Genomic DNA, 25,184 nt, shown 5'->3' with positions numbered 1-25,184 from the left:
CGAAGTTGCGCGGCGCTCCGGGGGCAGCCGGCCCCTCGCCCCCTCCCGCCGCGTTACACGGGGATGGGCGGCGACGCGGCTGCCGCAGTCCCGGGCCCTCCGCGCCGTGCCGCCCGGCCGCTGCCCGCCTCCTCACCTCGGCTCCGCGAGCGGCCCGAGAAGACGGATTTGATGGGGTGCCTGCCCTTCTGCAGCCTGCGGTGCCAGCAGCAGAAGAATAGAATGGTGGCGATGGTGCCCAGCAGCAGCAGGAGCAAGAAGAGGGCGCACTGGATGCTGTAGGGTCTCAGCAGGACCAGGAACGCCGCCGCGATCATGGCTCAGCCGTGCGGCTGCCGCTGTGCGAGCGCGGCGGTGCGGGGAGCCGGGCAGCCTCTCCCCCCGGCAGCAGGGCGGGCATCGCTGCCGGCCCTGCGCTGCTGGAGCCGGCGGGAGGCGGGGGCGGAGGAGGGAGGAGGAGGAGGAGCGGGCGGGCTCGGGGCTGTGACTCAGCAGCGGCGGCGGCGGTTGCGGTGGGGTTCCCCCCGCGCGGCTCCGAGGAGCGGGCGCGGCGCGCTGGCCGCCCGCGGGCACCGGCGGGCGGGGCGTGCCCCGCATGGCAGCCGGGGGGAGGAGGAGGAGGAGGAGGAGGAGGAAGAAGAAGAAGAAGAAGAGCCCCGCGGGGGGTGCGCGGCCGGGGCGGCCGGTGACATCACGCGCGGAGCTGCAGCAGAGGGAGGCGGAAAATGGCTGCTGCCAGGTACCCCCGGGCGGGAGCGGGAGGGAAGGGGCCGGGTGCCGCCGGGCTGCGGGAGCGAAGCGGCGGGAAGGGCGAGAGGAGAGCTGAGCGCCTGAGCCCGGCGCGCGGACCTCCCCTGGTTCCGAGCCGCGGTTTGGGCCGCAGCACTCAGCGCCGGGGCCGGGGCCGGGCAGCCCATCCGGGCCGGGACCAGGCGGCCGTCAGCGGTGGTGAGGGAACGGTGTTCTATGCTGCGTTCCTGCTCTCAAAGGTGATTGCCGTGCTGAACGTATATCCATCTTGGGTGTGAACGCGAGAGGAAGGATTCTGGAACTTTATAGAATGAAGAACGAATCTCTGTGCGGATGTTGGAGTAACATTGAGGTGTCACCACGTTATCAGGTGCACACATGGAAGCGTGCAGCCACATCCACGCTGCAGCGTGGAGCAGGAAGGACAGGCAGAGGGAAGCAGGCTGTGGTGGCTTAAATCAGAAGGGAAAACGTGATCTTTATGATGCAGAATTTCCTTTATCGCTGAGCAAATGGCATTGTTACTCCTTAATGTCAGGGAAAACCGTTTTCAGTGGGAGATTCTTGATGCCGGCTAGGGCAGCGAACAGAAGAAAGAAGTAATATCTTGACCATTAGGTCTATACTATTTTACCCCAGGAATTTTATGTTGCTTCATAATGTATGCCAGTGTATCTCAACAAAATAGTCTGCCATCTGAGTTCATAACGTGGGCAGTTGCAATCCGGCAGCCTTTGATTTAAAGCTTCCCTTCACTCGCTGGGAGCTGACAAATGCCGTGGGGCTGTGTTGTGTCACGTGATGCAATACTGAAATCTCCCAATACCGCAGTACGCTGCAGTAACACGGCTTTAATGCAGATTACCTGGAGATCATCATACCGCTCCGTGTCACCCGGCTGCAGCGTGAGGTGAAGCACTGTGATGTCCCCAGCCTTGCTGCAGTATCTTGCAGGAACAAGGAACTTCTCAGCACCTCTCACTCCACACTAATTTATACTGTTTCATAATGGGATATTCTGGGAAATACAGCACAGAGGTGACTGCACAGTAAGTTGCAGAGAACTCACGCTTGACCGATGACAAATCTCTAATGCTAGGCTGCTGCCTTGAAGTTTGCAGCTTTTCCTTTCTAAGCCTTAAAGCACATTCGTGTCCTGAGGATAACATTTTGCCAAGAAGCTATGATAAATTACATGGTAGCAGCTTAATGTTTTTCATATTCAGGAGAGAATTCAGTCTGGTACGAGAAATGCTGATGTGTGGTTTTTCAAAGAGCCACTGCTCTAGGCTTTTGAGTCTACAGTCTCATGCACGCCACATTGCTGCTATGGCTTTCTTCATGCTTATTACTAATGTCTCTTTGTTAAATACTGTGGGACTGCAGTGTGTGGTTGAAATGTTACTTTTGTAGTGGATAAAGTTTGAAGTGTTTTGGCATTAAAAATAAGCAAGTAGTACATGGCTAGATTACTGCAAATAGTAATAAAGACAAATTATAGTAATTCTTTGAGGTATAGTGTTTTTTAATATGAACTTCTTTTCAGAATGTTTTTCAGGGAATTTTTCATAAATCTTAAGAATGACAAACAGAGAAGAGAAAAGGAATGAGGAGAGAAGGTTAAAGCAAAGCTGTTGGCTCCCAGCTGAGATTTGACCTCAGAAGGAGAATCCCGGAGGTGAACAGGAGGTGATTCAGACAAGAAGAAGTGAAAGAAGGTAACCAAGTTTTAAGGCTGAGTGTGGAAAGGGAAGGTCAAAACAGAGATCTGAGTTGTTGAGAGGCTGAGGCAAGTCTGATGGGGTCTTACAAATTAAGAATTTAGACCCTGCAGTAAGTACGGGGTTCTGCTGCTATTTCAGGGTATGCGTGGTATGGCTGTACTTTTGCAGTGATATGAGATGATGGAAGGCAGCATCCTGCGATGCTTGTTTTAATAGTGCCCACAGAGCAACTGAGCAGCTGCAAAGTCACAGGCATAGCTGAAGTTTGCAGGAGGAGGCTTGGAAGCAGCCTCTTGCTTTAGCAGTGCTGAAGGAGGAAGCAGCGAGATGTGCGTGGGCAAGAAGGAGGGGAAGGGAAGGTTCTGCTTCACAGGCTCCGCTGAAAAGAAGTGACTTGCAAATATTTGCAGTGAAAAGGGACAGGATAGTACAGAAGAATGTTTCTTCGGTTGCAGTCACTCGAGGCAGCTGCTTACCTATTTTACAAAGCTGTGGGAAGCAGAGGAGCAGCAAACTGTACATCCAAGTTCTCCAGTTTAATGGAAGAATTGAGCAGGGAATGTGATGCAGCAACAGCCGTCTTCCTGCCGGGAAACAAGTCGGTGTTGACCAAAAATATTTTTCCACTCTGTCTCTCATGGAATCCTGTTCTGGCTTAGCAGTCTTGCCTAGCAGGGCTGAAGGCGGGGATCCTTTCTTCCCTCCCCCTTGCCCTGTATGCAGAATTGCAATGCAGTCTGTTGAGTAGAACATATTTCTCGAAGTTCAGCAGCTCTTAAAAAGAAACTAAGAATCATACCTGAGTACAAGGGGTTAGACTAAAAGGAGAAAATAAATTGAAAAAAACAGTTGAAAATATCATGGCATTTGAAGTGGAGAAACCACATGAACAAAAAGATCTGATGACCTCCTGCAGTGGGAGTTGCGGCACTCAGCACTCTGAGGAGGCACCACTGCTCCTGCCGCTTCTGGCCTTGTGGACTTCATTTGTCAGTTGCAAGGCTCTCTGTATCAGCGAGCCAAAAGAAGAAAGTCACACAGTAGATCTGGTGATGCAGACATAAGAATAAGAGATGACATGTGATATGATTTCAGAAGAGTAGTGAAAGAGTAAATTTTTAGCTGAGGAAGTAAGTGAAAGGATAAGATCATTTCCTTTCACTCTTATGTGGATGTGCTTCAAGGACTGCGTTTCTGCTACTTAATTAAAATTAAGTAAAGTAGTCTGCTTAAATGACAACTAGTTAGAAGGATTCTCTAATCATGCAATACTTCTTAACAAGATATTTAGTAATTTTCTAATCAAGTAGGAACCCAGAAGCAACATAAGTAAATACAGAAAATATCATAGTGTCTATTAACAACTTCATTCAAAGGCATAATTGACCTTTTCCCCTCAAAATTGTTCTTCAGGGGTCACACACTGCCTTCAGCATGCTCTCTAGCAGTTTAAGTATGATGTATGAGAGTATGTTGCAAGGATATCTGGTAGATGATTAAACCTTATAAAATACATTCTTTAGCTGAAAGAATATCAATCTTTATCTTGATAAAAGCATCAGGTTTCAACAATTTGTTACATGAAATGACGTGTTCTAAATTCAGCAAAGCTATTGCAGATCTTTATTCTGCCAAACTGGTTAAATTTTTTGCTCCATACAGTGCTTTGTATGTTTGGTCAGCACACTACTGTTATTTAATTCTTGCACTATCCTTGAAGTTTAAGTAAGTAGGTATTATTATTTCAAATCATTTGAAAAGAGAAGCTAAACTGTAAAGGTTACACAATCCACTCAGGACAAAGAGGTATAATTTAAGTGCTGCAGAACAGACCCCAGACACGACTAGAAAATTTTGGAGTCTGCAGGTGTTTTGGGTGATGGCGGAAAACCAAGTTCCTGCCTCCTTAATATATGCAGAGGTAATTGTCCTCATTGTATGAGCTAATGAACCTTCAGAACTTGTTATTTTATCCCTCTGTTTATTGGACTGGATGTAATCACATGGCATAGGAGTCACGAAGCTGTCGATTCACAGCATAGAGCATTGCTGGGAAAATGCTGGCAGGAATTCTGTGGGCAAAAATTGACTTTGCAGATAGACAGGCTGATTTTGAGCCTGGATAGAAATGTATATAAATCTCCTACAGCTTTTTTTTTTTCTTATTATGGCAGTGGTATGGCTGTATGTCCTTGGTTAAAATTTGTTCCCTGTTCATTTTTGGCAGTGTCTAATGTAGCAGTTGTCAATCTGAACATGGCATTGCATCCCAGAGGGAATTGCACTTTATTAGTATTATGTATATAATTGGAAGTTGTTTAAGGATTGCTTCAGACCAATATTGATCTTTCAGCTACTATATTAATTTATAAAGATAAGTTGAATTGTGAATGCTAAGATGACATTTAATTTTACAGGAAGAGAAAAAATAGGTATAATAAGGTCTAAGATTTTTTTATTCTCTCAGAGAAATACCTTTCTGTAAATTCTCCTAAGTACATACAGAACTACTCTTGGTTGCATTAATATTCCCTGGCGTAATTGGACAACATATATGTCTCTTGTTCTAGCTCATGACCTTTAACAGTAATAAGGATTTAAAAAAAATTTTTTTTTAACTGGGTAGCAGCAAGTTCATTCCTTCCCACTGGTACACAGCAAAACCAGTGCAATTGAGAAAGGTCTTTGGAGCAAGAGTGTTATCCAGGCATGACTTCTAGTCTATTATGACTCACCCATGGCAGCCAATAAAGACATATGAGTAGAGACAGTTAAGATGCCACTGGATTATTACATAGTGACCAGAGATCAAGTATGGAATTTTTAGCTGCTGTTTCACTTCTATGCTCTTGTAGTTTGAGGGATAGTGTCTCTGATAGTAACGGTTTGGGGCAGCACAGTTGATCAGATGATATGATAGCTTATGCTATCATATATGCCTCCTCTTACAAACTCTCACACCAGATTACTAGTGAATTTGAACACCACATTAGTTGCATATGGAAAGTACTTGATACTTTTTCAGCCTTTTATACGTTTCTGCAGAATGTGTTAAGAAAATAGTAATTGACTTACATAGAGCAAGTGCACAACTTTTGCACCTCAGCACAGATTTGCATCTGATCAAACTTTCCCTAATGATGTTGTCTTTCTGTAAACATATTTAGATAAAATGTGTAAATGCACTGCTAGCCTTTAACCTTTATAATTTGGGAATTGTTAAGATGCATTGTGTTGAATTACCCAAGCCAGATCAGAATGAGAAAGTGGAGGTGTTGAACTCCATAGAGCCATGCTGATTTGTTTCTCCTCCCAGGCTAATTACTGCATCTAAGGGTTTGGGCACATTAACTTACATAAGAACCTTCATGTGACTATTCAAATTCCAGTAGCTTGAGTATCTCCTTCAGTTCAATAGATAAACTAGTTTTTGTTGGTCTGTGTGTTAGTACATTCTGCTGTGCATGGCATTTGCAAACAAGCAAGTGAAAGTGAGTATCAGTTTTCTTTAGGTCATCTGTGAAATAGCTGTTTAATAATGATACTAATCCATGATGTAGAATTGAGGCAACTTCTGCTTCTTGTTATTTGGCATCTTGCCATCTTTATGTGAATCTTTCACTGGGGTGAGATTTGGTTCCAGATACAAACAAATGTATGTCATCTATAGGCTTGTGAGGCATCTAAGCTCCTCTTTAAACTTGGTTTAGTAATTGAAGCCTAGGGAGCAATTCTGTGTTTTTTTCATTCAGTGCCATTTGAGACACCTGGAGTTAGCAACCATACTTATGAGCCTGGAAGAGGGTCTCGGCCCTATGTAGGGTATGTGCCCATAAGAAGGGGTAGTTGGAAGCCAGGCATAACAATGTTGGTATCTAAGCTAGCTCCATACATTTATTTTTAGGCAACTTAACTGGACCTTTGAGCATTTGAAATAAGCTGAATTGCTCTCCACATGGCTATGGTTGAATTCAGTAGGGGCTTGGCTTTTTTGAGTGATGGAAGTGCTCTAAGCTGAGGCGTCTACACAGGCAGTTGTGATGAGAGGCCCATGGGAGACTTGCACTTCTGAAGTAGTAGCTGAAGGCCAAGCACAGCACCACAGAGCACTGGCACTAGACACCTACATTTGGGCAGCCAAATCGATCCCTAGATCTCCCATGATTACCGTGATAACTTAGATGCCTCATGCACCAGGGACACCTGAATGCCAGCATCACAATCTAGAACTGAATCTCATCCTTAAAGACCAATAATAAAACCAGATTGCTATCTTTAAATTTATTTAAATGAACACTGTTTTTCACTATTAGCTGAGTAAACTGTTAGAATAAAAGTTAGGCACTCCAAGAGATATTAAATATATCTGCTTGGTAAATTCATTATTATTCCTTTACTGCCACTCAGTATTACACAACAGAACTATGCAATTTGATGCAGAAATTAGACTGTCTCCAATAACTTTCTTCAAACTTGTAATTTAAGCTGCAGTCCTGCAAAGGTCCTTGGCATATTTGAGCATTGATGTTATTTTATAGAACTTCTACGTTGCCAAAACTGACAGCACAAAGGACGCTACCATGAAAAAGAAAAATTGTTTTGTGAAGTCCATTGGCCAAACACATGGATTTTAGCAGCAGGGACAAGATACAGGCCAAATTCTGTGTGTAATTATGTGGATTCCAAATGCTACTGTGGCTTTGCAGTCAACAAGACATTCTGTGTAAATACGGCCAGATGATATTGCTTAACTATGAATGGCATCACTTCTTCTTAGAAAATTATCTGTGATTATTCTGAGGCTAATTATACTAGGGTAATGATCTACAGCCAGGAGGTGAGCTACTAGTAGTAAGAATCTCGTAGTTTTATCTTTCCTGTCAGTGGAAGACAAGTGGGATCATTTCTGCACATTTACAGTCTTGAAAGTTACAGAAATGTTCTGATACATGCTCCCTTAAATTTCCAGCTGATTTTCAAATACAGAAATGCAAGAAAATCTGTACTTTATATTTGTACTTTTAAGTCACACTTCCCCGTAAAATGACTAAGATATTACATAGGTAATATTTTGAGCAATAACAACACTTCTGTATTTTTCCAACACTGTCTCATTCAATTGAAATCATTAGTAAATCTTCCATTGGTTTCAGGGAAATAAGATTAGAAGCTCCAAAAGGTCATATAGCATATTTAAATAGGGTCATATTTTCCATCATAAATTTGTTACAGTGAACTAGGAATTCTGCTATTTTAATACAGGCCAGGAGTTTCATGTCAACATTGTGTTTAATGTCCTGACAATTTCAATGTAAAATGCCATAATCAAAGTAACTCAGACCAAATCTGTTGCTGCTACTCATCATGCTGAAGTGAACTAAATAGTTAGATGTTTTGTAAATGTTTTGTGTTTTTTGTTTTTCTTTGGTTGGTTGGTTTTGGATTTGGGGTGGTTTTTTTGTTCCCCCTTTCTCTCCTCCCCCTGAGGAACTGGGATTATCAAAGGCTGAACTTAGAAGGTAGACGATATGAAATGCTAGCACTTTATTATGAGACTGTGCTTGCACGGTTGCAGTACGGTTTCTTGTTTTGCTGAAATTAGTGGCAAAGCTCTATTTTAAGCCACAGGAGAATGAGACCCATTGAGTAGGCCTACAATCTCACGTTGTAAATTTGTCATACTTTACACTGCATTACTGAAAGGAAAGAGAAATAATGATCTCAGCATGCCATCTGCCAACTCAATCTGAATGGAACAGACTATGTCAGTCAAAGGGTGTGATATGTCTTTAAATGACTTTTGTGGGGTTTTTTGTTGTTGTTCTGTCTTTTTGGGTTGCTTAGTAACAGTATTCTGTGTGCAAATTTTGTAGCATCTGTGCAGAATGCAAGATGTTAACACATTTGTTAAAATTAAGTCTAATTAATGTTTCCTCTGCAGAGCTTTACAATTAAATGGCTTCTCCTGTAATTTTTTCCTTCTACAAATCACTTTATTTTAAAAAAAGATGTGTCTTAGAACAGTGTCAAATCATAAGTTAACATTTCAGTACTTGTCAAATAAGTAGCTAGTGTTTTCAAATGGAGAACACAGCAGAATTAAGCAACTTGAACACAAGTGGCTTTGAAAGGTCATGTCGTTCTGCCTCTGTGGTCAGTAGCTGCACCCTGGGAAATGTCTGTGAACAGTTATATATCTTCCAGTTAAACCACTGAATAAAGCACTCACAGTCAGAAATCTTACTTGATGACTTGCAGAACTGTGTAAGGAAGATTTAAAACAGATAACCAATCAGATACACTTTAGCAGACTTCATACTTCATCCTTTTAGCTTCATGTAGCATGAGGTCAACTGGAATCTATCCCTCAGCTTCAGAAGTATGAAAAGCTAATATAGAGTGGGTTGGAGCAAGCCAGCTTCTATAAAGACACAGCTTAGCCCCGTATGGCCACTGAATGATAGTCAGTGGAGAGAAATAGGCTCCCACAGACAGTAGGTCATCTGCTATCTGAGATGCGTGTCTTAGGGTGAGATGAATCACCTCCTTTCTGCAGGGGTGGAATGAGCCAAGTGTGGCTAGACGACCTCTCATTTTTAAGGCTAGTGTAGGTTTGGTAACATGAATCTTGCTCCACATTATTTTTTTCTTTGGTGGTGATACAGTATATTTTACCTTTGATCTGTTTTGGCAAAGAAGACATTTTACAGAGAGGCATCTGCAGTCCTTACTCAGACAAGTGAGAGGACAGGGTGAGAAAACGCTGCTGGACTTCTCTTCCAGTAAGTGAAATATTTTTCTGTTCCTTTTCTTCATTAGGGACATTTTGTTCTACCTTTCCGTTCTCCTTAATCACAGGCTGGAGGTGATGCCAGCAGACAGTTAGATATTATCCCCAGGGTCTCTGGGTTGTCGCAATAAATTCTGTGAAAATATATAGTTTGATTAATGTGTACTGGGGGAGCTGAAGCCATACCTTCAATAATAGAAAAATGCTAACAGTAACTATTGCACTCTCTTCCTTTTATTTGGCAATATGATAGTTCTGTCATTTTATATATAATGTAAGCAACTAAGCTGATGCCTGGAGGAGCTGCAGCAGAGGAGAGGCACCTAGCCAGCCTCTGTTGTTCCCTGGAACTGCCCTCCTGCCTTAGCATCTTCAAAGCAGCAGGAGCAGCAGGGCTGAGCCCAGGCCTCATAAAGCTGCCAGGGAGCTTTCTGACTCCATCCAAGAGCTAAAGGAATGGATCCGTCCCATTCCTGCTCCTGTGACTCTGAAATCCATTCCTAATTTCTCTCAGAATCCAATGTAGCTTATATTTTAACTTGGCAGCTGTTAAGATGCGTAGTGAAATCAGTTTCGCTGTTTACTAGTACACCCTCCCACCATAGGCAAGAATCTTGACAGCTCAAAAGAGCTTTATAGATGATTTAGACAAATTACTGAGCTCTGAGCCCTGCAATGTTCATGGTAAAAATTCTCCCTAGCTTTGATGAGCAGATTGGATTTGTCAGCACTTCCTGTTTGTCCTGCCATCTTGCCCTTGGAGCTCTTCTCGTGGATTCAGATGCATGAGGCCCATGCGTACCTCTTTCTTCTCCACCTTGGATAGGTTGTTTGGTGTAAAGACTGAGAGGGATTTTATGTGCCACATGCCACACACTGTGCACAGCTGCCCCAAGCAACAGCTGTGTGCTCTGAACATCCAGAAATCCACATATCCATTGACCTTACTAAGCTGTCTAAGATATACATGCCTCGTCAAAACCATGAAGACTTCCTACTTAGGTAGCTTCAGAGCTCTGGGCAATCATCACTGATCTTCCATGATTTGAATCACTTGTGCATTCAGTGCTTACCTGGAAGTCGCAGGTAACCTCTCACTAGCACAGACCACAAACACCAGAAAGTATTTGTCTCAGTACAAAGTAAGGGACACAACACAGCTACAGGCTGTTAGAGGATGGCAGGGAAACACAAAAAAACACAAGTTGGCTCATCAGCTGTTAGTCTTAGCACATTGGCAGCTCTGATTTTGCTGCAACTCTCTTGACGTGATGTGGGCTTTTAGGGGAGTAATGAAGGAGCTCACAACTGTCAAGGGCCAAACAGCAGAAAGGAGTAAAAGTCTACTGGCTGAATCTGCTCTGCGATTCTGGAAGTTAACACCTTCATGCTGGATGAGAAGTGTTATAATGATTGGGGTATATGCTTAAAGCAGAAGATGAGAAAATATTGATCACTGTTTTAAGCCTAATATATTGTTGTTTGAACAAACATTCCATTTAATTTTGGATCTTACCTATTGAAGTCACTGCTGAAACTTTTCTTCCTTTCTCTTCTGCTTTGCCGGTATGTTTATTCATTTGAATGATTCCACTCTGTGCGGTGAGGATCCACCCAGCATGGATAGGTGACAGAATTGGGCCTCTGGTGATTCCTGCTGGGCATAGGCTGTCTCCTCTCCAGAATTTACATGAGATAGATTTTTCTTTAAATAAAATTAATGTGAGTTCTTGCAAATGCAGTCTCCTTTCTTTAGCAGTTCAGTAGTTAACAATCCTTCTGCTGTCACACTCAACACATTATGCAGAAAAGCATGATTTAATATTCTTTTTAATGGCCGTTTCTTACGCAGTTTACCTCTTTTTATCAGTAAACATGCTGACAAGAGCGCAGTTGTCTTACGCAAATTAACAAGTTCACCTCTGCGTGAAAAGCCAGCTTTTTGGAGGCATGGCACAGACATCATGAATAGTGGTGAGCTGGGCTTCTGCGGATAAATTGACATTGCTTCTTCCAGCACTGCAGACAGATTTTCTCGCTTTGACATAACAGCCCCACATAATTTCTCTTCTCCTAGCTCTGAGTTCCCTTTTTGACAGCATCTGTGTGAGGCACTATATTTTCTTCTGACTGATCGAGGCCAAGTAAATCACAAATCTCACTGTCACATCTGGGAATTCATGAGTTTGCAGCTCTACAAACTGACAGGCCAAATCGTATGGTTGTTGGAAAGAAGACCAAGGTTTGACAAAGTCGGTTTCTCTATTGGTTTTATCTGTTTCAAGAATTTTAAAGTAGAAGATATCTTCTCTGAGTATAATATGAGCTGTTTACATTTTCAGTAGAGTTTAATAATGTATGTTACGTTATTCAATTTTGTGTGAGGCATATCAGCTTAATTAGAAAAACAGATCACCAAGCATTACTTATTTCCTTCTCCCAGTGTACAACATTAATGCTTCAAAAAGTCTTAAAAATAGCCCTTAGCTTTAACGATATTGTTTCATGTAGGCAGAGGATTTATCTGTGTATTTGGGTCTGCGTTCTCATTGTTGCTGTTATACTTCATGAAGCGGCAGAGCTGACTTCCAGCCCTCAGCCTGTAGTTTCTTCAGTGCAGCAAGTATTCCACTGTCAGAATGTGTCATACCTCATCCAGTCATTTGTTCTGGTTTGTTCTGGGCTATTTTTTATGGGACTGCAATTGTCAATTGTAGTGCCACAAGATGACTAATACTGTCCTGGAAGTCACGCATCCCTTTTAACAGCAAATGGACCGAGTACTTTCCCTCATTCTAGAGAAGGTTTTGATCATATCTGTATCCTTTGGTCTGAGGCTGGATGGTCACTGACCCTGAAAACTTTTGTTAGGGTAAATGTGGTAATAGAGATCATGGGGAGGAGACCAATTAGTCATGATAGTAATGTGGAAGCAGTGGTTCTATGAATAAAAGCTGTTTTCTGCAAATATTTTTGGAGATAATTTTCTTTCTGATGTTGATGTATTGAGCAGACCATCTCATCTCCATCTTTCAGGGAAGACAAAACATGCCGCTTGGCTAGTTTTCACTTCTTTATCCAAAATATTTTCATATAACAGAGCTTTCACAATACAGGAATAAGAACTTTTTGAGGGGAAGGGGTTTAATGTCTTCTTGTAACATTCCTGTGGCATGATGCAATAACAGTTATTTTTCCTATGACATCCTACAGGCTGTGTCTGTGTAACAAGAAAACCATTTAAAATGAAAAAATTCACACTGTTTGATTTTATAAATGACAACTCACTGCAAATTGGAGAGACTTCGTGGATTCAGGATCTTCCCAGCGATGACAGTGAACTAGAAGGATTTCTGAAACCAAATGAACATGTGCTGGTAAACTGGCCTGTGGGAGAAAGAAAGACAGAAAAGCATCTAGTGAAAGTTGTATACATGAGTGGTGAGTGCAGATGCAGAGCGTTTGTCTGATAATAGATTTTAATCTAATTGTAAAGTTTTGCTACATAATTTTCTGTGTTTTGCTCTCTTTTTCAATTTGCTTCAGATGACCCCCAAGAGCTGGTGGAAATGATGCAAAAGATACTACAAGAGGATGAAATTACAAAAATACAAGTCCTTGGAAAAGGCAAGAGGAAGAGGATAGAAATGATATTCTCAGAAAGTGAAGACAGTGACCTGGATAAAGAACAGGTGAGTTTCTGCTTTTTATGTGCCTGAAATTGGTATGCCCGTAACGTAATGAAATAGACCAAAAATATGGATTCTTCACAGTATAATACACTGAATATGGATAGTAAAGGCAGTCTTCACATGATGCCCCAGCAAAATAACCTATCAGAGCAGCTAGGCCCATAGATTTTCTCTTTTGCTGTTCAAAGAGAAAAATATTCAAGACTGTGAGGCCTACAGGAAAGCAGGAGAGAGACTTTTTACAAGGTCAGGTAGGGATATGACATGGGCTAATGGCTTTAAATTGAAAGAGGGGAGATTTAGACTACACCTATGGAAGAAATTCTTTACTTAGAGAGTAGCGAGGCACTGGCACAAGCTGCCCAGAGAAGCTGTGGGTGCACCATCCCTGGAAGTGTTCAAGGCCAGGTTGGATGGAGCGTGGATAACCTGGTCTAGTGGAACGTGTACCTGCCCAGGCAGGGAGTTGGAACTGGATGATCTTTAAGGTCCCTTCCAACCCAAACCCATTTGTGATTTTGTGATTGTTTACTCCAATAGGACACAGATCTGATCACAGCATAAGAAAAGTAGAGACCAGGTTTGCTGAGCTTTCCATTGTGCTGAGATGTGCAGTGACATAATGTGGGCAAAGACATATATTACTAACTTTTTGTTATAATTTATTTTTCATAAATACTAACTGTTAATGTTATGTGCAAAGTCAATAAAAGTTCATGATATGAATGAGATGACTATGAAAGTCTCTGTATGAATGCAAAGGTGCTATTATGCTCTTGTTTGCAGCAGAAGATGATGAAGCATATAAAAAGAAAAAAAGCATTTCAGGCATCTGCTCCTGCCAGCATCCTGAGTCAACTTGAAACATCTTTAATTAACAAACAGGTAAACATTTCATTTTCAGCAATTTTAATCTATTAAGGAAAAGCAAACTGAGATGTTTTAGTAAAGTTAACAGTTCTAAAAGATACTGCCATAGTAAATGGTGAATGGATAACAAAGGGAATAATACCTAACAGTTTTGTATTATTTTAACATTTCATATAGGAACGGTAATATTTATATTCCATAACAATTATTATTATAATGCACTGAGTCTGTTTATACATTCTGTGTTCAAAGAGAATATTCTAATTTAGCTAGAAATTTTAATCTTAGGTTTAATGCTTTAATTTTGTGTTGTTGTTGCTGTAGATAGCACTAAGTTTTTGTTGTTGTTGTTTTGTGTTTTTTCAGAGAGAACCATATTCAGGAAGCAACTTTCTATGCAGTGAAAGCAGCAGTGATGATGAAGAGCCTCTATTTCAGCTTTCCAAGGTGGAATTGTGTGCCAAAATAAAAAGTCTCAAGAGGAAGCTGACAGACACCATGAGAGAAAACTGCCGCCTGAGGCAGTCCCTGGTGATGCTTCAAGGTACAAGCAGGGGAAGCTTTTTGATGAAGAGGGAAACCTGGAGGTCATGAAAAGCTTGATTTATAGGAGGCTGTCTGAAGGGGAATTGTGGATGCTCAAGCACTTGACGTGATCAAGGCCTACCGTTAGCACCAAAGTCTTTAATACATAGGAACATTTAATTCCAGCAGCAGTGGTATTAAAAAACAATAACAACAACAACTGTCTTCTGTGGAGGCCATGCAATCATAGAGTTAGAAATGGAAAAATGTAACTCCTGTCGGTTGTTCTGAAGAAATCTGTCTGTGTGCCATGTATAACCATCAGCTTAGCTCAAATACTCCACTGACCAGTCCAACAAACACAGTTTTTTAAGCAGTTTTTCTTGATCGGCTGAGATTTTCTTTATTCTGGAATGATTTCATTTCTCATTACTTTAGAAATTCCTCATTATTGATCATCTGAATTCATTCTGGTACAAAAAAATCAGTCCTCTTCCAGAGTCTAGGCTATTTTTTTTTAATTTGTTTTTTTAATAAATGAACCTTTAATCACGGTCATCTCTGAAGTCCCTCTTACTTCTTGTCCCTTACTCTGGGACAGCCGAAACAGGATCTGAAAGTCTAATACATTAATGGAGGAATAAGGTTTAAAGATGACTTGCTGCTCCCCTTGCTAGCTTCATTACAGCATCCTTAGACTGCCTAATATTTCTTTGTCATACAGTTTTGCAAGCGCTTTTCAGTTTCGTTGACCACCTAACGCTATTGCACGTTATTCACTTCCACATGAATCATTCATCTCCACCTTTCTGAATATTATTTTTAAACATTTTATTAATCTGACAACTTTCCTTACATATTTAGGCCCATTTCCCTTGCATCTTATGCAATTATGTTAGTCTTTAGTGTTTTTTAATAATTTAGTGATTCTTTACCCCTTGCATTCTTTTTGTTTTGCTGAATGGATCATTAATGATCTCAATAAAAGTTTGTATTTGAAAATAAATATTATTCAGAGAAAGAACACGTGGAATATATTTTCTATAAATTAAAAAAAGAAAAAAGTCTATGCAGGTTATGCAACTCCTTTGAAACAAGCCAAAAAAAAAAAAAAGAAAGAAAAGAAATAGCAAGCTTAGTGCTCCAGTGAGCAGGAGCTAATGATTCTTCTCAGCAGTGCAGAGAGCTGGTCTATCACATTCTAAAAACAAGTCAGATCTGCTGGGGACAGCAGAACAACAAGAAAGTATTTGGGAGAATAGAAACTGTGTGTGTTAAAGCATCATTGCTGACTACTTGGACTCTTTGCAGTATGACAGGAATCTAACTGCAAAAATACATATGCTTATGTAATGAGTCTGAAAGTTTCAATTATCATTTTATCCGTCACTTTTGATTTTATTTCAGTGTTGCCACAGGCAGTCACCCATTTTGAGGAACTGGTAGGGATGGCTGAAGCACTGCTCAAAGGGGGAGTGACAACGTCGTCATCCAGTCTTCATTCACACGCTGTTTGGAAAGCATCTAACAACTCTTTAGCAGATGTGTATGCAACTATGCATAGTAACTCCAGCTCACCAGTAACTTTGAATGTGGAAGATGAGGAGCAACCGACTGAAAAACAGGTCAGCTAGAAGGCAACTTCAAGCATAAAAAACAAATCTCAATATGCTACAAACTTTACTGCTGCGGGGTAATGAAATTAAGCATTGGTAAATGTCATTTTATCATTGAGCTCCTTTTGTACTGAAGGCTCTTTCCAAGAGAAACATTAGGTTTAGTTCAGCATGCTGGTACACGCTCAAACTGATGTCAGTGGCTTTGCTTTGCGTGTCTGTAACTAAGGGCAGAATGTGGGTGCATGAACTAAATACTGAGATCCAGAGATAACTTCCTGCCTAATGCTTTGGATTCCAAAGGGGAACAGTAGTGTTTCAGAGATAGTGCCAGCAATTTGTCTAAACTGTTAACAAGTAAATGGAGACTTGTATGTTACTGCTTTGGTTCCAGACAGTTAAGTAAGTAGAAAAACTAATATATACATAGTCACTGAATAAAGCTGATCATGAGTTCTCCATGATTGTAACAAAGCATAGCTGAGAGTTTTGAGCCGCAGCAGCTGTAAGGGAAAATATAAAGACTCAAGAGAAAGAATAGTTAATGGAGTACCAAAAAACAATGAAAGCTGTTAAGAATTATCAAGGTATCATGCTTTGGCTATATATTGCAATATACAAAATCTGATCTAACATCTCCAAAGAAATAAAAATTTTCCAAGCAACCTAGACTTTCCTTGATAGAAGTGATTCAAAATTGCACATTAGAGATTTCAAATACTTTATCTGTACAACTGTGGTGTGCAGAAATTACTGTCAAAGCCTAGGACCAGATGTCACAGTTCTTAGGGCATGTCTACTCAGAGGCAGAAATATTAGTTGGGCATAGTGCCATGCTCCTGAAGCTGTACAGATTGCAGGCCAGAACTGGATCCCATCCAGCCTGCGTGGAGTGCAAACAGAAGGATTTAGATATGTCTGCAAATGTCCTGTCTCCACTAGTGAGTAATAAGGACTGCTTGGTGAACTGTTTGCTATTATGTGTAGGGATCTTTAGTCTGCTACGTGCTTGCTTCTGAAAAAAATATATATACATGTGTACAATTCTAAACATCAAATGGTGTGCAAGTTCAAAAATGGATATCAATTGCAGTTTGGAGGGATTGCTTCTGAAATTATGGTAAAAGAAAGAAAATACACTTTTAAAAATAATATTTCAGAGACAGTACTATATATGATTTCTAGTGAACTGCAATAGTTATGTCTATGACCACTTTTGTTTTCCAGTTCAAGATTGAAAAGTGGCAGATCGCACTTTGTAACAAGAGCAAACCTCAAAAGTTTATAAACGACTTGATGCAAGCACTTTATACGCATGAATACATGGCTACACACAGCCTGACAGGTGCAAAGTCATCCTCTTCAAAGGATAAAGCAGCGAAACCAGCTATGAATCAGAATGAAGTTCAGGAAATCATAGGTGATAACTTGTTAATGTTACTCAATATGGCACTGATTTGACAGAGGGCTCTCTCTGACGGAGGGTCACTAATACTTAACAGCTGGTCTGCTCAGGTTATGTGCTGTTTTATATTTCCTTCTTTATCTCCATGGTTTTTTCAGCCCATCTGTTAGGAACTCTGTCAGTGAAAGGCTAAGTAGTAGTATTTCTATTGTGGGGATTTTGTGTTTTAAGTGACTACTCAGGAACAGTGATATTATCACCTTTTAGATTTTAAAGGGCTGATGTGCAGTGGTTGAACTTGGACCATGGCAATAACAGATAAAGAAAATAGAAAGCGAAGAGAAGACACTGAGATCAAATTTAAACAATGTCTGCCATATTCTGAAGTTAGTGAATGTTATAAATTTTGACATTTTAGATAGTGCTTGAGGCAAAATGAGACACTAAGTATGGGAGACGGGAACGGTGATAAAAGAAGCAAGCAAAATTTGTTTTATGCTGAGGTTTAAGGCAGAAAATATTTGGTGAATAGGGTAGAGAACCATTTCAGATGCAAGTAGCAGCTTTAAAGAAAACAGTATTTGGGGAGCATATGAAAACTGATTTTTACTGGATTCACACCCTTAGCTTAATTCTTTAACAGCATAGCCCAAATTCCTGTACCAGAATCCCTCCCCCAGGACAATTCCCTCGGACCACACCATTCACTCAGTTCTCTTCCCAGTTTGTCTTCATTTCCTGTACCTTTGTCCAGTTTTGTTGAAGTTGGCCAGCAGTTTCAAAAGTTATCAATTGGATACTGATGATACAGTTGTGTAAGCCTCTTTTCCTTGAAAATATACTCAGAGAAAAAGGCCTAAAAGGAGAAGGAAGGAGTGTGTAAAATAGTGAAAATTTAGAGGAGGTTGATGGTAAGATGAGATGATTTCAGAACAAAAATATGAGAAAAATGAAAAAGATTTACTGGGAAGATATATTAGTAATTTTTCTTAAGGGAAAGAGCTAGGCAAAATTGAAGAGGGAAGCAGGGAAGACAATCAGAACACTGAATACTATGTGCTGTAGGGAGTTCAGTGACAAGGGGAGCCTAATAGAGAAGTCAAAGAAGTTTGTTAAGGGAAAGGAAAACCTTCCTGAATTCAAACAGAAAAGCGTCAACATTATAGAGGAGGAGAAGAAAAATAAGAAAGTATGCCTGGGAATTCTAGGAAATAAAAGAGGAGACAAAAAATCAAGAGAAGTGAGGACAATGAAGGAACTTCATTATTCCTGATGTTAAGTCCTGCTAGCAGCATTCAAAAAAGTTAGATGAAAAACAGAAGAGAAATTTGGGTGAAGGAGGCATTATCTGCAAATGCAAAATTAATGAACAAAACCTGTAAGATTCAGAGGTGTGAGAACTCGCATGGATAGGAATAGGTCACTCTGTGATAAAAACAAAGCAGAGAGGATGAGCACACTTACTCTGGAAGCTCTTGTTCCTTTTGAGTATGCCAAGAACAAGCACAGAAGTATGGAAGGAAGAGAGAAAAGCAGGAGCTGGCAAAATAGATGAAGTAGTGAATGAAGACAGAAAAATAACTGGAGCTGAAGCTGAAATAGTCAGAAATTTCAGAGAGGCAATAAATGCATTTTAGATCATGCATCTGTGGTTTCCCTGATTTGGAACTCATTCATGCCATCTCTTTACGTATTTTGCAGGAATCACAAAACAGTTGTTTCCAAACACAGATGATGCTTTAATTAGGCGAATGATGGGACAAAAACTGAACAATTGCACCAAGAAGCCAATTTTAAGCAAAGATCATAACTCAGGTGCTTTTCAGAAGCATGGTTTTTGGTAAGTCTTTTATATATACTATAGCCTGCAATGTGGAATTCCATGTACTGCCCTGTAGTAACAAACACTAAAAGCAATCTTAAATTTATCATGAAGATAAATGATCTTAATGATCTTTAACGATCTTGATGAGGGGATTGAGTGCACCCTCAGTAAGTTTGCAGATGACACCAAGTTGGGAGGGTGTGTTGATCTGCTGGAGGGTAGAAAGGCACTACAGAGGGACGGGGATAGACTGGATCGATGGGCCAAGGTAAACCATATGAGTTTCAGTAGGGCCAAATGTCAGGTCCTGCACTTTGGTCACAACAACCCCAGGCAACCCTACAGGCTTGGGGAGGAGTGGCTAGAAAGCTGCCTGACAGAAAGGGACCTTGGTGTGCTGATGGACAGTCGGCTGAATATGAGCCAGCAGTGCCGATGGCATCCTGGCTTGTATCAGGAACGGTGTGGTGAGCAGGACTAGGGAAGTCATCCTGCCCCTGTGCTCGGCATTGGTGAGGCCTCACCTCGAGTACTGTGTTCAGTTTTGGGCACCTCAATACAGAAAGGACATGGAGGTGCTGGAACAGGTCCAAAGAAGGGCAACAAGGCTGGTGAAGGGCTTGGAGAATATGCCTTATGAGGAGAGACTAAGGGAACTCGGGCTGTTTAGTCTGGGGAAGAGGAGGCTGAGGGGAGACCTTATTGCTCTCTTCAAATACCTGAAAGGTGATTGCAGTGAGAGCGGGGCTGGTCTCTTCTCAGTGGTGACAGGTGACAGGACAAGGGGAAATGGCCTCAAGCTGCGCCAGGGGAGGTTTAGGTTGGATATCAGGAAAAACTTCTTTACAGAAGGGGTTGTTAAGCACTGGAACAGGCTCCCCAGGGAGGTGGTTGAGTAACCATCCCTGAATGTGTTTAAAAACCATTTGGATGTGGTGCTCAGGGACATGATTTAGTGGTGGGTTGTTAGAGTTAGGGTAGTATGGTTAGGTTGCAGTTGGACTTGATGATCTTGAAGGTCTTTTCCAACCTGAGCGATTCTATGATTCTATGATAAGATACATGTTCACATATGCATTGCCAAATAGGTAAATACTTTCATAACCTTGTACAAAGAGTACATAATTCTAAAGCAGTGCAGCTTGGCATTGCAGCACAACAAAAGTTGTTCATTCTACATAAAGCATCACAAATTACATGAGAAGACAGAAGTAAACGCATGGAGTTACTTTGATCAATATATGTTCCAGATTTACCATTATCTGCCTTTCTTATTATTCTCTATATATTTTTTCTATGTATATTATTTTCTATAGACTCTTCACAGACTAGGCAGTGCCATTTTCATGACAACTGTTGTGCCTTAATTAACCTACAAGTAAAGATAGAGAAAATAGTTACCTATTTAGTACCTGCTGATAAAATTACTGTAGGATAGCTGAACTAACATTCTTTTACCAACAGAAAAGTTTAAATTATCAAGGTAAGAAACTATTAAATAACATCTTTCTTATTATAGGGATACTTAAAGTTGTGAACAAGACTAATCTAAAACTGCTGAACTCATTTCTATTGTCAGTCAGCTATTTGTGTAGTACTGTTTCCATATACATGAAACATACGTATTGCAGTAGTTGGGGTTGAGAAGGACATCTGGAGTTCATCTGGTCAAACCCCTGCTGCTCAAAGCAGGACTACCTAGGCCACATTGCTCAGAGCTGTCTTCAGTTGGGCTCTGAATATACCCAAGGATAGTATTCTGCCATTTCTCTAGGCAACCTGTGCCAGTGCTCAGTCACCCCTCACAGTGGAAAGATGTTCATAAGTTCAAGTTGTCTACAGACCTTTGTAACTAAAACCTTATTTGGTGAGAGTGTGCAGACACATCTGAAGCCTCTGTAAAGAAAAATATCCCATATGTATTAGATTGTATGTATACATTTACCCGTGCATATACCGTACATCACCACCCCCTCCCCCCCCCAAAAAAAAAAAAGTACAGATAGCTCTTCTGGGAATGATGGGAGGAGCAGTGTAAGAGATTAAAATCAGTAAGACAGGGAGAACAGATTTGTTCTTAGACTTTCCACGCTGAAATAATATATTATTTTTTTATAGTTTAGTTATAGTATGCATGTTTCAAATACATATTTACAACTATAACATACTATATAACAAAAACAAAGATATTTGACTATGTTACGAACACCACTGTTTGAAAAGTAGCAGCACTTCACTATTAAAATTCCTCAGCCACCTTCTCCATGAACAACCAGAGGTATATAAATTACTACTTGAGAAATACTCAGATATTATCTGTTGGAAGAATGCACACACGCACAGGTTTTCTCATCTGGAAACAATAAGCAAATGCACCAGCCTAGCTAAAATACAGTTTACAATGTTAATATTTTTGTCCTCGGCCTCATAAAACAAGGGTCCTCTGTATTTGTAATGTATAGAGTGCATTGATTCACTGTAGTACTTTTCCTTGTCCTTCACCCGGAAGATAAAAATAACAGCACAGAAGGACAGACTTAGTCTTCTCTGAAAATATTAAATGCTAATTCCATTATATTTATGGTCTTTGTCTTCATCAGATGAATCCACAAATGTTGCTAATTCTCGTGTCTTCCCATGCTGTACAGGCCCAGTATTCCTGGAGGCCTGTCAGGAGGGTCTTGAGCTAGCACAGATACAGTTCTGGCTTGCTCTTAAATGCTGCCTGAAGACCTTTCAATTTCAACTTGATATCTTAAAATAAAAATGTATTTGTCTATTGTTCATATGTGCTTATGTAAAATTCATTCCAGTATCCACTGAAACCAGTGCAAATATTCTCTGCATAGTCTCTCTTGAATGGATTCTTTTTAGAACGCATTTGTAATGGTTTAATTTTACACCTGTTCAGAGTTTCTTCACTCTAAAAGCATTTAAATGCTGTGTAACTAATCATCCCCAGGGTAATGGTGGTGTTTCCTTTAACTCAGGTGACACAAATTTTCTCTGTAGGAAAATCATGAAAATTTGAGCGCTCACAGTCTGAACGTTCCACTTTGGTTCACTTCAAGAAAGAATCCTGCTGTGCAGAGCCTTAGTAACAACTTACAGGTTAATAACAAATTGGTTATAAACAACCAAACTGGTGATACTGCAGTTACGATCTCCTCATTCCCTGTTCGGCTTTCTCCAGCATGCAGTTACGATTCAGGAAAAAGAGTTTGGATTAAAATCTGAGACAGACAAATCATTGTCTCAGATCCATTATGCTGAAACAAGGAAAAAGGGAATGTGTGAATGCAGAAAACTAGTTAACTAGCTAATAAACTCTGCTGCTCAGAAACTAAGAACAGTAGTAATAGTACATTTAATGTTAATATTGCACACTCGGTTATAAACTGTCTTGACAGTGGTTCAGCAGCTGCTCCTCAGGGCATCATCCCTTCGGCTGTTCCTCCCAGCACGCAAGACCAGCAGGATGATGATACACCAGCTGCTAATGCACAAAAGCAGCAAAGCCACAGCCATCTGACTCCTCCACCTCTCAGCACCCGAGGTCGGCAGGAGTGTTTCAGACCTACTTCTGAGGTGGAGTCTCGTCTCTCCAGAAGCTCAGCAGCGCCCTCTGCCAACCAGGGTTGTGGACAGGATCTCAGGAATTCAGACCAGGAATAACGGATGTACTTCATGCCAATTCAAGTTCCCGCTGGAGATGAAGGAGTAGTATAAAATTAAAATGAAATAATACTTATTGGGCCTAGAACCATTGGACAGAGACACTGCAAGCAGAGTAGAAGCTTGGGAGCCATTTCCTCAAGTGAAAATCCCTCAGCACAGAAAAAAAATGAAGGCATATTAATATCTTTGGCTTTAAGATATGATTAAATATATGCATGTTATACTGTAATTCAAAGATATATAAACATGATCCAAAGAATACAAGAACTGCTCCCCTTAGTTAGAAAAACACCACATTATTTAAAGTAACACCAAGAGAATTTGTAAGAGGATCCTTAATTCCCTTTCTTTCACCTTGACAGCTGATGGAGAACTGCTTTACTGATCAGAGAAAGCTATTACATATCGATACAAAAGAGATACTGAAGTATGAAAAGAAATACAATAGATATTTGAGGACGCCGTTAACTTAGAAGGAAGAAAAAAATCTCAGGGCAGTGAAACTATATTTCCCAAGATGTCTGCAAGAAAGAAGCAGCTCGTTTTTAACCTCCAGAATTTGGAAAGGCAATGAAAGAAGCCTCATTCCTTCTTAGCTCAGGGAAGAGTCCCCCAGGATAGCCTGCTGAGTTGTGGAGGCCATGGCTTCTCATAGGCTTTTTACTGCTGGTGCTTTGGTTTGGCAGCTCTTGTTCTCTCTTCCCCGACCATTGAATCCAGAAGATAAGGGTAACAATTCCCTCCCAGTCAAAAAATGGAAGATAATCTCTGGGAAGCAGCTAGTAAACGATAGAACTGCCAGCTTTTTCTCCCTGTGTCTAGATTTTGGTACACTGCTGTTGGATTAGAGCGTAGGTGGAGAGGCAGAGCTTGTTCCTCACGGGGTTGGCACCAGAAGTCCCCCAGCAGATGGGCAGTTCCTCTTGAGCTCTGACACCATTGTCCCAGGGGCACAACTAGCAGTCATGCACCCTGTAACTGCCTGAGGAGGATGAGGAATGGTACATTTTTTTCCTTTGTGGACTGATTCCAGTTTGTGTTGCAGTGTGGGAAAGAGAGAACACTTGGATTATAGCTTTCACACTTGAGGGTATTTCTTCCAGAACAGAGAGTACTAACGGTTAAATCTATTTCAATACTTGGCAAACAAGCAACTAATGAATCAAGATGGGAAAAAAACAAAACAAAACCAACCAAACAAACCATAACTAGCTTCATTTGAGGATTTCTGGAACTAGAAACAGTATTAGGGTGAATGCAATGAAAAAAAAATCAGAAGGTAAGGTTAGCAACTGAATACCTCTGAAGAGAAGTGCTGGAAACCTTCCTTTATTAGAACAATGCAGTAATAAAATACAAAAATACACTGTAGAGAAGGCTTCTGGATGGGATGGGGAATAACTAAAGTGATTTTACTAGCCTCATTCATCTCATGTCTATCAATTCCTCGTAAATAGGATTAAGATGAAAGTAGATAGGACAATATGATGTAAGTAAGTTTCACCTCACTGTCATCCATAAAATGTAACTGGAGGATGTTTGATACTATATATATTTTGTATATGTATCTGTATATACAGCATACAAGAATGTATATAATTAATCATATTTTTGAAGCAAATTTCTATCAAATAAAATGAAACATTACTATGTCTTAGTTCTTTTTTTGAAACCAAAGGTAAATAGGGAGGAAGACGCAAAGAGTCCATTCTTCCCTCTCCCCTGAAGTATATGACTGATGTTATCCCATGGCATAAAACAAGATAAATAGCTTTTACCCAAGTAACAGAAAAGCCACGCTTGGTGCAAGATAACTGCAAAGGAAGAAAGTATGACTGGTCTTCCAAAATGGTGCAAACAAACTTGGAGAACACAAAACTGAAGACTAAATAATTACAGATTAGAAACTACAGAAGTAACAGAAGGAGAAGGCAGAACAGTTGAATACTGCTCCCAAATGTTGCAGTAGAATCGAAATTAATTGGCAATGTGTAAATGTGTCATGTCACATAAGGTAAAATTGTGATATGCGTGATAGAGGGCACATTATCGTCATTACTCAGCACCAGAGAAGGCTGACAGCTACTGAAGAAAAGCATAATAGCAACATGACCACATAGCATTTAGAGAGACTACTGGAGATTCAGTACTGACAATAAAGTAAGCAATGCTAAAAACAGTCACTTGAACTATTTGCTTTTATTACGGCATTTTAGATTGAACTTTAAGGTTAAAATAGAAAAGAATTGGACCATTGTTTGTTATGAACTGCTCATTAAGAGCACCTACCTGTTCTCTAAGGAGGGAAG

At 40.7% G+C, this 25,184-nt stretch overlaps 2 protein-coding genes across 14 annotated transcripts in view; one reads left to right on the top strand and one right to left on the bottom strand.

Annotated features, from left to right (window-relative positions):
* The window catches only part of DST (dystonin), a 299,648-nt gene extending 299,209 nt beyond the window's left edge, over positions 1-439 (bottom strand). For 5 of the 9 annotated variants that reach the window (XM_021391636.1, XM_021391639.1, XM_021391637.1 and 2 more), the window contains exon 1: positions 137-429. In XM_021391636.1, the coding sequence (XP_021247311.1) occupies positions 137-317 (181 nt within the window). In that variant the 5' untranslated portion in view covers positions 318-429. Of the gene's footprint in view, positions 1-136 lie in introns of all 9 variants that reach the window. The other 4 variants (XM_021391653.1, XM_021391647.1, XM_021391648.1 and 1 more) reach the window with 4 other exon arrangements.
* On the top strand, positions 583-24,525 carry BEND6 (BEN domain containing 6). Of its 5 annotated transcripts, none has more exons than XM_021391657.1 (11): positions 584-739; positions 2,297-2,468; positions 9,174-9,256; positions 12,478-12,705; positions 12,811-12,956; positions 13,743-13,841; positions 14,193-14,370; positions 15,759-15,976; positions 17,195-17,387; positions 19,074-19,212; positions 22,608-24,525. In XM_021391657.1, the coding sequence occupies exons 4-11, from the start codon at positions 12,510-12,512 to the stop codon at positions 22,870-22,872; spliced, it is 1,434 nt and encodes a 477-aa protein (XP_021247332.1). In that variant the 5' UTR covers positions 584-739; positions 2,297-2,468; positions 9,174-9,256; positions 12,478-12,509; the 3' UTR covers positions 22,873-24,525. The 5 variants fall into 5 exon arrangements, with proteins under 5 accessions (XP_021247335.1, XP_021247332.1, XP_021247333.1 ...); XM_021391658.1 differs by having other exon boundaries at positions 9,171-9,256; XM_021391660.1 differs by lacking the exon at positions 9,174-9,256 and having other exon boundaries at positions 583-739; positions 13,746-13,841.

This window comes from Numida meleagris, chromosome 3 (assembly GCF_002078875.1).
Source record: "Numida meleagris isolate 19003 breed g44 Domestic line chromosome 3, NumMel1.0, whole genome shotgun sequence".
NCBI classification, from domain to species: Eukaryota; Metazoa; Chordata; class Aves; order Galliformes; family Numididae; genus Numida; species Numida meleagris.
This window is presented reverse-complemented; position numbering and strand designations above follow the sequence as displayed.